At 32.7% G+C, this 13,279-nt stretch overlaps 1 protein-coding gene across 1 annotated transcript; it reads right to left on the reverse strand.

Annotated features, from left to right (window-relative positions):
- Positions 1-9,781, reverse strand: LOC145616573 (bystin-like). Its single transcript, XM_081671324.1, has 12 exons — positions 9,554-9,781; positions 9,235-9,435; positions 8,696-8,822; positions 8,494-8,545; positions 8,070-8,397; positions 7,825-7,904; positions 6,990-7,037; positions 5,433-5,579; positions 4,576-4,648; positions 4,405-4,480; positions 3,185-3,261; positions 1-140 (listed from the first exon to the last, which is right to left on the reverse strand). The coding sequence occupies exons 1-11, from the start codon at positions 9,671-9,673 to the stop codon at positions 3,188-3,190; spliced, it is 1,326 nt and encodes a 441-aa protein (XP_081527450.1). The 5' UTR covers positions 9,674-9,781; the 3' UTR covers positions 1-140; positions 3,185-3,187.
- Between the last annotated feature and the right edge of the window lie 3,498 nt (positions 9,782-13,279).

Consider the following 13,279-nt stretch of genomic DNA (forward strand, 5'->3'; position numbering starts at 1 on the left):
GCGATGATGTCGGCGGCTTGGGAGTTGCAGTTGGCGCAGTAGGATCGGCCATAATTCTCGTCCATGTAAAGAGCAAGGTAGCCGCAAGCGCTGCATTCCTTTTTACTTGAGTCGGTTGCCGCCATTGTTGGTGATGGTTTCTAAATTACCCCAAAAAACAATTTCAATTTGCAGAATTCCAAACGATGAATGAATGAATGAATACTCTGGCCTGATTTGAGTATTAAAACTGGGGTTTTGGATTTATTCTTTAGTAGATTAATGTCCGTGCGATACACGAATAATCTTTTTCGCAAAAATAATTACGAAGTATATATATATGTATATGTATATATATGTATATGTATATATATGTATATGTATATATATGTATATGTATATATATGTATATATATCTATATATATGTATATCTATATATATGTATATCTATATATATATATATATATATATATATATATATATATATATATATAAAGTGGAGTTTTTTCCCAAATTTTTAGAAAGCCATGTAAAATTTAATTTTCTCAGTGCGCCATGTAGGATCATAAATCTTAGTAATAGCCAATTAAATAAGAGATTATTAATTTGATTTAAAATTAAATAATTCAAACGCAACGTAAGCAAAATTGGCAAATGAGATTTTTTAAGCTTTAATTAATTAAATATTATCTTTAAAATTAGGAATTTTATCTAAAAAATATTCTCCAGAAAAAACTCTCCTTTATATATATATATTATATATATATATAGATATATATATATACATACATATATATATATATATATATATACATACATATATATATATACATATATATATATATACATATATATATATATATATATATATATATTAGATTTTAACTCAAAAAAAAAAAAAAAAAAAAAATAAATCGTGCATCGCACGGGTTTCATCTGGTTGTTTTATAATACAAATATTCTCAGCGCGCCATGTAGGATCATAAATCTTAGTAGTAGCCAATTAAATAAGAGATTATTAATTTCATTTAAAATTAAATAATTCAAACGCCACGTAAGCAAAATTGGCAAATGAGATGGTTTTTTTTTTTTTGTCGTTAATGTGTAATTTTTCATGAAATTATAATAAAGTCTTTATCATGTTCTTTTTGTAATGTATTTATGTTCTTTAATAATGCATGTTCTTTGTTAAAACAAACATGTTCTTTCCCAAATACCTAAATGTTCTTTTTTCTAACACCTAATGTTCTTTCCACTTTTTTTTTTTTTTTTTTTGTTTAACCGGGTGCACCATGAGCGTATGGTGCACCCGGGTGTACAAACCAGGCATTAGTATATCTGTGTATCATTTCACTTTTTTTTATCTTAATTTTTTTTTAATAGATCTTTTTATTATTAGGAAATTCTCAACGGTAACCCCCAACTTTTGCTACGCACCAATGGTAACCTCCCTCTTTATTAATTATACAAAATGACCTTAGTTAAAAAAATTCATCTCACTCATAACCTAATTTCATTAAATATTAACTATAGTTAGATTTATATTTTGAAATAAAAAGAAAAATTAAAAAAATTAACCCTAACCACCAAAAACTAGCCACCATCTCCCTTCCGGCACACCACCCCAAGTTCCTTCGATCGTCGGCGATGCTACCTAGACTCCTCCGACCACTAGTGATGATGCGCCATCTCCACCTCAAACACCGCCCTTCTTCCCTCTCCTCCTTCTCACCGTCACCACCACTAGATCGCCGATCTCGGAAGCCCAACCACCCCCATATCCCAAACACGAATTGGATTTTGTAGATCGAACTAGGAGCGACCGCTTCAATGGAATAAGCGCCCAAAGGGTCTTGCGGTGGCTCTAATGTGGACTGAGTGCGATGGTGGCTATTGTGGTCGAATTGGAGGTGTTGGTGGTTAATTCGACGGCTAACGGTGGTTGTCTCGTGGGAATCGGTTGTTGGTTGGTTGCGAGCTGCTGTGCGAAGAAGTTGTTGCGCTGGGGTTGTGCGGTGATGGGTTGAAGGTGGAGGTACGGAGGTGGTTGCTGTGCGAGGGAGTTATTGCACTAGGGTTTGGCGGATTGGGTATGAGGTCGGTGTTTCAGATGAGGAGGTTGGTGGGAGGTGGCTCTGATGAGGGGTGGAGGTGGTGCTGGCTAGATCAGGTGAGGATGAGGGTGGAGGTGGTGGTTGGGTTGGTGGTTTTTTTTTTTTCCAAAGCTAACCATAGTTAGTTTTTTTTTATATAATAAATTAACTCTCATTTATGTCATAAGTGGAATAAGTTTTTTAATTAGGGTAATTTTGTATAATAAAAGGGAGGTTACCATTAGTGCGTAGCAAAAGTTGGGGATTACCGTTGAGAATTTTCCTTTATTATTTTATTTTGGTTGCATATAAATATTGCAAATTATTTGCTTTTTATTAATTTACTTAAAATTAATTCATTATAAGATATTGCCAGAATTTCTCGTCAAAAACATATATTACAGAAACTTATTTTATTTTATTTGAGTTTTTTTTTTCCCCTGGTATAATATATAAAATTTGATGAAACAAACAACCCCAAGGTCCCTAACATAACCAATTGTCGACACCGTCAAATAATGGTATCAAGAGCTATTCATTCATATTTTTCTCATAACTCTATCAGGTATCAAGAACTATTAATCCATATTTTTTTTGCGTCCGCTATTACAAATCATTTCCAGGTTACACCATCAAAACCCATTGTCGACACTGACAAATGATAGTGTCATATTAACTTTAGTTTTGAAAAAAAAAAAAAAAAAAAAAAAAAAAAAAAAGGTTTAGTATACCAAAAAAAATACAAAACCTTTTGAGTGTTAAAAAGACCATTCTTAAAAGTAGCTTCAAAATCTGCTAAAGAATAGCATTTCATAGATGAACCCATAATTTTATATTTTTTCGTTGCATTATTCCAAAATTTTATCATATTCCATCATTTAAAAAAGATTAATAGAAAAAAAAAAAAAAAAATCAAGTACGACAAATAAGCTCAGGGAGTTGCATGAGTCTATACACCCATTTGCAAAATAATTCCATCAGTCGATCTTCAAACAATGATATGAGGTATTATGAAAATCCCGGTATTAAATAATACAGATTTACTAAAAGATAAAACACTATCAAAATTTTCGGAAAGTTAAGCTCATTAAGTCGAGGTGAGATTACTAACTCTTTAGTCATCTTCTTCCATCGGCACTTCTGGTATATCATATCTGTCTTCCTGGATAATTTCATTGGTAACTGACGCTGGAGAGGGTAAATTATAAGTCAAGGGAGACAAGCAAATTGCATGAACAAGAGACAGCTAATCATGACAGAGATGAAAACTAGTATAGAAAATCTGCAGATATGAGGAAACAAAGATGACATTATGAAACGAAGCATTCACAATTAAGTTAAACCAAACTTCACTAGGATGAGAAGCTGATAGCATTCAAGCTCGCATATCTCTAACTAGAGTACTAGACACCGTGTAACAATGATGTTGTAAGCTTACAGTACAAAATCAAGACATTGCACACCTAACAGAAACTATGACTAATAAATAATGTTGGAGGACCATTAAATTTCTCTTATATTCTTCTTTTGCTTTCTATTTATAAGTGGGGAAGAAAGGGAGAGAGTAAAGTGGTGTAATAGAGCATGGAAGGCACAGCTCAAACAGGGAAGTGGGTGGCATATGGTGAGCAAAAATCTGATCAGTGAAGTAAATTGCAGCATTTTGAATCTGGTCCTTATTTCCTTAAATGGGCAACACGGTTCCCCTCTCTCCATTCCATTAACCTTAGAATCAACGGTTTGTATCAAAACAACACCCACTACTTCTTATCATTTTTTGTCACATTCAAGAGAAATAAACATGCAGCAAAAAAGTAAGAGATTTAGCAGGAGCAATCTGGCTGAGCATTCTCTTTTCCAAATCAACTCGTATATCAGGTGATTTTTAATAGGACTCTAAAGCGACGATCTGCTGACCAATGCTCCCAGCATCCTACTTACTAACTACCAAAAGCATTTTCAGCTAACATTGATAAAATTCACTCAATCTGAATCAATCTGCTAGTTGGCAAACTGCCCTAATAAGTCCATAAAAAGTACCTACTACTCAAGATTAGCTTGATCTAACTCCAATAAGAATAAAACAAAATTCTTGACCAACAAGTTGGGTTCAGCTCTCCCCGCACTCTAGGGATAAGATGCTTTCCAGCAAACATGAGACTACACAAAAGCATTAATATACTAAGTATGCCCAATCAAGCAATAACAAACATTACATAATTAGATTCAAGAGTATTGCAATAAAAAATCAACGGAAATTAGGAAATGTGTTAAAATAACCACATAAAGATGGATAAAAAAAACATGAACACAATCTGAAGTAAAGGATACACATCATCATATGATCATCTTCTCTTTCACCACGATTACTACTATTATTAAGCTCTCTAGAAATTTCAGGTGTTACCTGCAAGAAAAACCATAATAAAATACACCACAGCCAAATAAACATGCTACGAACAGTTTACAAATCCTTGCAGAGATGGCCGGGGATGCTCTTACCAAATAGTGTCTTTGGTTTTGCATTAATGTATTAAGACTATCTTTATCTTCCTTACGTAATTCATGTTTGTACCTGTTGAAAATACATGATGCCACTTGGCATTAAACAGAATTCAAATTGCTACAAGTCTACAGCAGAATTCAAAAACATGCATTCAAGCAAGACTTTTAAAACAAACAATATCTTGAGGAATAAAACCCACTCTGGCAATTAAGAATTGGAGGCATACTGTCTCATATAGGCTTCAAGAAGCTTTGCATCCTAGATAACATTTACCATACCGTAATAAACTAGGAGCAAGCGCATAATCCAATAGCAAGTTGACCACAAAAGTCATTTGAACAAAAATGTACAAAATATCTCATAGCAATATTTGTCAATCACGTGGGATTAATATCTCTTTTTATAATCCAAAAAGGAATTGTCCTATGTTTGCCCATTTTTTCAAACGCACAAAAAATTTTCAATACCCCATAGAAATTGTTATAACACAATAATGTCAGTAACTGAAGCACTAACGGGTGGGCAGTTAAGAAAATCCTGCACATCATAAGGCTCACAACATAAAATGTGACAAGTCCTCATACAAAGAGAAACAGATATTCAAGACGTTCATGAAGGATTGAATGCTTCAATTAGTAAGATGGCATAGAAAATTATTGAAAAGAAAAGCCAGAATAATCAGGAATTGGCGAATACTGTTAAATTCAGTGAGAATCTTGAGAATCTATAATCTTACAGAAAGGAAAATGACAAACATGTATGTCATTGACAGTAAAAATAGACTAAATAGTTCTCTTATTCTTTGTATGTGTGTAGTACAGGAGATGGTTGGAGACAGGGGGTAATTACTAACCTCTGAACAAAAGCAAGAAGAGTCTGATGCCAGATCACAGGCATGACCCGTGAGTCTTCTAGAAATCTCATAAAATGTGCAACCAAAGCATCCAGCACGCGATAAGGCAAAGCATACTTCTTATCAATAAAAATCTTGATTATATAGCTGCATTGAGGTTCCAAGTCAAATCATGTATTATATTAGAAAATTTTATAAAGTTCCAATAATTACTGCCCTTTTATTGGATTAGGACACCAAATCTTGTGATGTAAATCAAGTAACAGGAACAATATGGAAAATAGTCATTCTTTATTAAAAACTCTTTGAATAGAACTCGGAAAGAGCAATAGTTGGACAGTTTGATCATTTGAGACCAAGGTGCCTATGCCCTATAGCAAGCATAAGTAGGCTTTTTATGGACCAAGGACCAACAATATGTAATAGACTAGATTTCAGACTTAATATTTCAGAATTAGTGAGACAAATGAACAAATACAAGAGCTTGAATCATTGATTAATATGGAAAAAGGGTTACAAAAAGACAAGTCAAGTACTTTAGGCTATTACTCTCTTGATAGCTTAAGGCTATTGCTCTCTTAGTAATACTCTCTTAGAAACCTTAAATTACTACTCTCACAATATAGTTCCTCACAATTCACATAACAATTCTATTTCCATGCTATACTGAAGCTCACTACTAAGATCAGCCTGCTCAATTCATGTTACTCTCCTTGCTGTCCTCTGCTTCCCATTACACTTAGGTAGCAGCCCCATTGAGTCCATTACACTATAGGGTATAAGTTATTATTATCTAAAGTATACATGTACACAAGACATAAAAAAGCAAAATAGATACCGCTATAACAATTTACAAGGGCTATACCAAGGGAAGCATTATTTCACCCAATATGACACACTAGAGTTTATACAGTCACCCTTTCCAAAATTAACATGTAAAAAGCAAAAAGGGAAGAAACATATATTCATTCTGAAGAACTTAAAACAATGCAATCCAAGAGTTATTTTAAATAGATGGAAAAGGAATTATAAGACCCCCATTATCAATTTACATTTCAGCAAATAGAAGGATACAGATAGGCAACCTGCACTGAATATATATACAGGAAAAACCTTTGGAAATGCTTTTCTTCGATTAGAAAGTTCAACAACGGGATCTAAGAATTAGATACGACTATACAAGGACCAATCAATTTTATCAATGTATACTCTTTACTGGTAAAAATGCTTTGCATTCAAAATTTCATAGCGGAGAAGAAGCAACATAAATTTTATCAAAGAATAGGCTCACCAACCCTAAGTTTAGAACTAGATGTGTGCAACATAACAAATCTCATACTCCCTCTTTTGTTATATTTTTTATATAGTACCCAACTACCCATTTAGTCATTTACTAATAGATTCTTGTTTCTAGGAGAGGAGTGGAAAATAGGTGTATTAAGTATTTAAGTAAGAGATTAAATCGGTGGGTGGGTATAAGAAAAAAGGTGGATAAAGTGAAAGAGAGTGAAAAAATAAAACATAGAGTACAAACCAAACATTTAGAACAGATTTTACCTGGTAGTCCCACAGTAATCCATCTCAGCTAGCCTCAACAACGCAGCACTGCATACCAATGGATAACAAGTTATTTGTTATATATACAGCTACAACTTCACATGCACAGTAAACAAAATATATACATTAAAATCCAGCGTCAAGAACACACATGCATTAAGTATTTGAATAGCACAATAAAGGTTATTTTTAAAGGGAAAAAAACATATGAGGTCTTTCAAGTTTTCGAGAATGCAAGCCCATGATAGATTACAAGTTTTATAGCTCCATCTCCATAGAGCATTAACGTTAGATTTACATAGGCATTGTTCAACTTATGAGGCATTCTTCAAATTTTGAACCACAATTTGGGATCTAAGGTATAGGGCACAAAGATGCCAAACACTATTTTTCCCTAGAAAATCTGTGTAAAATAAAGTAAGTCTAATTACATTCAAGTCTATCCATAAAAGTGTACAACTATACATATTAAAAGTTTCTCTAAGATGTATTTGTCCTCATTTTATCTCCTTCTCCCTCCCCTTTTCTTTACACCCTCTAATCTCATATTTAGGCCCAAAGCAGGACATAATATTTAAAGATCCAAGATTAAAGAACAGGTCAATGAATAGCATAATTTTTCGAATGATTTTTCAAAAGAGGCTCAGCCCTGGAAGTATCTTTTGACACATTAATACGAGTGCCGGTAACTCAAGTATAGCTACAGAATTGACAAAGAATCCTTACAAAAATATCAAATCTTGTATTACAAAATAAACAAATTTTCAAGGTCAACACAGTTCATTCCACAACTACAGCTATTCCATGGTCAAAAGATACTACATATACAGAATACCTTGAATGAGCAAGAGGAATTGACATTTTCTGGATCACACTACCTATAATTACTGCTTCCCGAAGATTGCAATTTCCAGACTGTCAACCCAACGACAAAAAAAATGTTTTAGGACAGCAGACAAACTAGTCCAACTGAGCAAAATATGCAGACTGCAGAATTAACCTAGCTACATGAACTTCTGAAGAAGTGGAAAAAATAGATAACAATGCCAACATGTACTGCTTTATCAAGGGCTAATATACCTCTAAAAGGGGGAATAAAATCCCTTTATTGAAAGCACCTGGCTTGTACAGAGCTTTTTCCAAAGATTGATATAGCGAATTATGCAATTTTTTATGTTTCCTGATGTCTTCCCGAATTCGCGGAAGAAGCACAAGCTTGTAAAATCTTTTAGCCCTTGTTTGGTTCATGTTAGAAGCAAATATTCTAGTAGCCTGGTATACTGCAGCAGGCGACCATTTCGCAGGTTCAGTTAGATGTAGAATTTCCTCCCAACACTTCACAGAAGGGATATATTTTATTCCTTTTGGTAACAATTTTGCAGTATCAGTGTTTAAAACCTTCCCTGCCCTATTCATCAATTGACATGACCATGTTAATTTGCATGATGACAATTAATAAATGAAAAAAGATGAACAAAGCATTACTATAAGGCAGGATACATACATCTTGTAATGCTCTATAACCTTGTTATCTAATTTAGACATTGGTTTCCCTCCTAGACAAAACAGCACATAAATAAGTCAGGAACAAATAAAAAAAACTTCATGAGAATGGCAAAAATCACAGTAATCAACTAAATTTCATAATAAAACCGAACTATTAACAGAATTAATTCAGATATTCAATACAAAAACCAAACTTTTACCAGAAGTCACAGCAGCATCTTGTTCTTTAATACGAGCAGCAATAACATTCGCGATTGTGCACTGTGTATCATCATCATTGGACAAAAAGGCATCCAACAATCTCTCATCCTCTTCATTAACTTGATCCTGTAAATAATGATTATTATAACTATTAACAAAGGACAAATTAGATAATTCTAAACTTTAACACATTCAACTATTACACAAAGATCCTTTAAGGGTGACTTAGATTATACACAATTACAATTGTTATTTCTGCCATTAGTTTATCCAGAATTTGCAGCAATACTACACAGGTACGCGGCATATTAACGACGAAACTAGCTCTAGCTCTCACTGTCTTAGAATTCAAAGACTGATCAGGTCAGTTCAGAACACTGTGGTATAAGCATTAAATCAATTATACGAAGTTTTATACATACACACATTCAGTAATTGCTAATCATAAAATCGCAAAAAATCTCTAATAGTATTGAATGCTAAAACTGAAACTCGAAATTCAACTATAAAATTCTTATGATAAAGAGAGAATTCAGACCTCATAATCAATAATCTGGAATTCGTTATCGTCAAACCCGGCAAAATCATCAAAATCTTCCTTTTGTTCATCCTCATCATGAAGAACATCAGAAAACGAAGGAATTCTAGGGTTTTGATCATAATTCTCCTCATCAACAATTTCCTTCTGTTGTTTAAACGCTTCCTCAAGAATTTTATCACTCAAATTGTTGGAAATCATCTGCAAAATTCATCAACAAAATTAAAAATTGAACCAAAATCATCAATTCAAAATTTGAAGCAAATTCAATAACCATAACATCAAAATTTGCGTAAATTTGAAAAAAAAAAAAATATGCCTGATCTTGCTGTTGGTGGCGTTTGAAAGGCTTAGAGCGCTTTTTTGAAAAGACGGTGGGTTGTTCAGCGAGGAAAGGCTGAGAATTGAGCATTCTCTCTCTTCTTCTCTTCTTCGCCATTGTTGACGTCACCGGAAAGCTAAGGATTGCCGAAGAAGGAGGGTTGCTATTTCACGAGTGACTGAAATTCAAACTAGTGACTATTTTTCGCGAACTTGGACGAGGCAAACCCGGTTAATAACTATAAACCTGTGATTTTCCATTAAGTCGGTTTACCCGATCTAGGTTTTGGTTAAAATTGCTTGACCAAAACAGCTCATTATTGGATTGTGTCTAGTGGGTTTTTCGGACTCGATTTAAAAAATAAATGCTTACCCTAACAAAAAAAAATAGAAGAAAAATTACGAGACAAGCCAAGTAGGGCTGTCAAAAGTTGACACGACACGAAATAAGTGAGTTTAGGTCAAGAATTCTCGACCTGTTTAAGTGATTGAGTCGACACTGCACGAACCCAATACGAAATCAAACGGGTTAGGTTTGGGTTGAAATTTTCAATCCAAAACGACTCACATAACCCGATTATATTAATGGGTTGAACGTCAATTTGTTATCTTGACTTGCTTAACTTGTGAAGTAACTAATTGAATTTTCTTATGCCAAATCTTACTAACCCTTCTGACTACATAATTTGGTAGTGTAAAAACTTTTAGCGGGGCAAAATTTTTGGTTTGGACGGATAAATCTTACTACTCTTTCATTTTAAAGTCTTATATACATAGTAGTTTTGATTTACCCTTAGTCAGTCACCCACCTTTAATTTTTACTCTTTTTAAATTTTAAAAATGAAAAGTAATTAGTTATTAAGTACTAAACAATATAATGTATTGTATGAATTAATAAAGTAAGTGGGTAAAAGGTTACACGACTAACCCATTTAATAAGCAAGTTAGGTTCAAGGGTTTTCAAGCCGTTTAATTAATAAATGGGTTAAGTTTGGGTCAGGGGTTTATCAACCCATTTAATGTTGACACGAACACGAAACTGACACAACAAGACCCGTTTGCCGACCCTAAAGCCAATCATGATTTCAAATATGATTTTATGTCTAAAAACCGACTAGGACAATCCCATCTTGATCATCAATAGGTTTAATAAGGGCATGTTCTGATTGACTGAACTAAACGGAACTGGATATTTTATGTGAGATGGAAATTAAGAACTGAACTGAACTGAATTAAACTGAATTGAACTGAAAAAAATATGAAGAGAACAGACCCTTAAATATTTGTTTTTTTTTTTTGTTTTTTTGTTTTTGTTTTTTTGTTTGTTGGTTTTTTTTTTTTTTTTTTTTTTTTTTTTTTTTTTTTTTTTATAATTAGAGGCTTTAGAGCGGAGTATATGTAAGGAGTTGTTGTTGAACCTATTTGAATTGAATTGAAGAGCGTAAATTTTATAACTACTGTATATTGGTACTCTTTTTATTTATTTATTTATTAATTTTTTTAATGGAACAATACTCTATATTTTTATAATTAGACATTAAAGGAGTTGTTGTCGGATTAGTTCACAATGAATCGACATGTTGTACTTCACTATATATGGGATTCTTTATTAGTCTGTACTTTTGTTTCATAATGTTCAAATTACGTATTTTGATAGAAAATGTACTATTAATCGCAAATATTTTTAATTTCACGCTAGAGAAAATAATAAATACAAAACATATAAATAATATACTCACTAATATGACTACTTTTAATTACCTCTCATCTTTAAAAGCCAAAAGATTATAAATGAGACCAATAGTATAAAACAGAGGAAGTATCAACTTAAATTTAAGAGAGTAATGCAATATATGAACATCGCAGTATTTATCAAAAAAATAATCAAATTGATAGAGAAAAATACAGCTTTGACATTATATAAGCAATGCAAGAATGATAACATAAATCCGTACATTATACTTAAAAATATTTTTTGACTTCTATCGCTAAAACTAAATAACGATCATTATCAAGATTCTTGATCATATATTCATATGTATTATGCGTGATGACCAACATCCAAGATGGTAGAGACATCAACGACAGCCCCCAACTCGAATTTGAACGCTTGAAGATCTTTATCAAAAACGACATTCTCTCGGAGGCACCGCGAAACCTTAGCAATAACGAACCTTAAAACACCAGGACTCACGCCGTAATAAGCAGCCAAATTCTTCTTATAAGTTCTTAGGGCATTAGTAATGTAACCTTCAACCATATCGGGATTTTCGGGTTTAATCACAAAAGCCACCTCGAAAACTTTGTTGTTGAATGGCTCCTTCCACAAGGTGTTACGGTCTTCTTGGGTAAGACATTCTGGATTTAGGCAGACTTCACACCAACGGCGAAAGAGAAGCGAGACACGGATCTCATGAGTGTTGGTGTTCGAGGAAGCTATTCGTTTGATGGGGTTAAGGGTTACGGAGCAAGCTTTGAAGTCACCATTGTTTGGCTTCAAAGTTGAAGGTTGTTGGGTTTTGATCTCCATTGTTAAACTTGTTTGCCGGAAATAATTTAGTAGAACTATTTTATTTGGTAATTTGGTGGATGAATGTAAGAAACAATGAATAATGTAAAAGATTTCAATAAGGGGAGTATTTATAAGAAAATTATTTTATTCTTGCACACCAAGGAAAAGTGATGAGTATTTGATTTGGATTTGGATTTGATAAAAAAATTTACACGTAATTAACTTGGTAAATCAAACTTTACCGCGTATACTTTATCTATCTACATTATTATTTCCATTATTGTTTGTGTGTCTTAACAAAACGTGGAAAGTATATATCTTGTCTCTAATAACAATGAAAATCTTTTTTTATTTTTTATTTTTATTATTGTGTGTTTAATTTCATATAATTAATTTGGTAAGTTTATTAGTTTAGTGTAAGGTCCATGTGATTATGTTAACACTAAAAAATTTACTCCAATTTTATTTCTCTACTTAAAAGCCAAAAATAATACTACAAGTTGAAATAAATTAATAGAGTTAGGCCCTGTTCAATTCACCTTAAAGAAATATTACGGAGTGTTCTATAAAAATAAGTTTAGTTCAGTAAAAATAATTTTATTTCACCAAAAATAATTTTTAATTTAATAAAATTAATTTCAGTTAACATATAAGTTGAAAAGAACGGGGCCTTAAAAAGTAAAAAATCACCTACAAATTGTTATGTATGTCATGCAGTTCCACCCCCCCCCCCCCCTTAAGAGAGGACTACAAATTTTCCATCGTATTATATTTTGTTTAATTTATATCCCTTAGAAATAACTTTTTTTTTATTGACTACTTTGTATTTACCTCCATTTCATGAAAAACTAGTGAGTAGCCCGGGCGTTGCCCCGAGTTGCTACTGTTGTAGACGTGCAATCGATAAATTTTTTAAAAGATTTTTAAAACTTGTATAATAATTATTGTATAATAATTATTATTGTCAAACTAAAATTGAGTTTTTTTTTTTAAGTATATTTTATTTTAATTGAACTTGTGGTTTGCACTTATATAATTTTTTTACATATTGATAATATACTTGATAAGTGGCTTAGATGGTGAAATGGTTACTCTTGTTGTAAGAGATTGAGGGTTCGATCCCCCTTATCTTTATGTTTTTATATTCAATAATGTTGATTGCTTGGGTGATGTGGCACTATTTGAGGGATAATGTGGCATCATGAGACATTG

The sequence above is a fragment of the Chenopodium album genome, chromosome 26 (assembly GCF_948465745.1).
Source record: "Chenopodium album chromosome 26, dcCheAlbu1.1, whole genome shotgun sequence".
Taxonomy (NCBI): domain Eukaryota; kingdom Viridiplantae; phylum Streptophyta; class Magnoliopsida; order Caryophyllales; family Amaranthaceae; genus Chenopodium; species Chenopodium album.

Bases quoted from the DNA above. Each gene is read 5' to 3' on its own strand.
- LOC145616573 (XM_081671324.1), bottom strand. From the start codon at position 9,673: ATGGCGAAGAAGAGAAGAAGAGAGAGAATGCTCAATTCTCAGCCTTTC. The intron at 8,546-8,695 runs GTAAAAGTTTGG...TGTTTTGTCTAG, and splicing joins AGATGCTGCTGTGACTTCTG to GAGGGAAACCAATGTCTAAA. The intron at 4,649-5,432 runs GTTAGTAATTAC...TATTTTCAACAG, and splicing joins CTTCTTGCTTTTGTTCAGAG to GTACAAACATGAATTACGTA.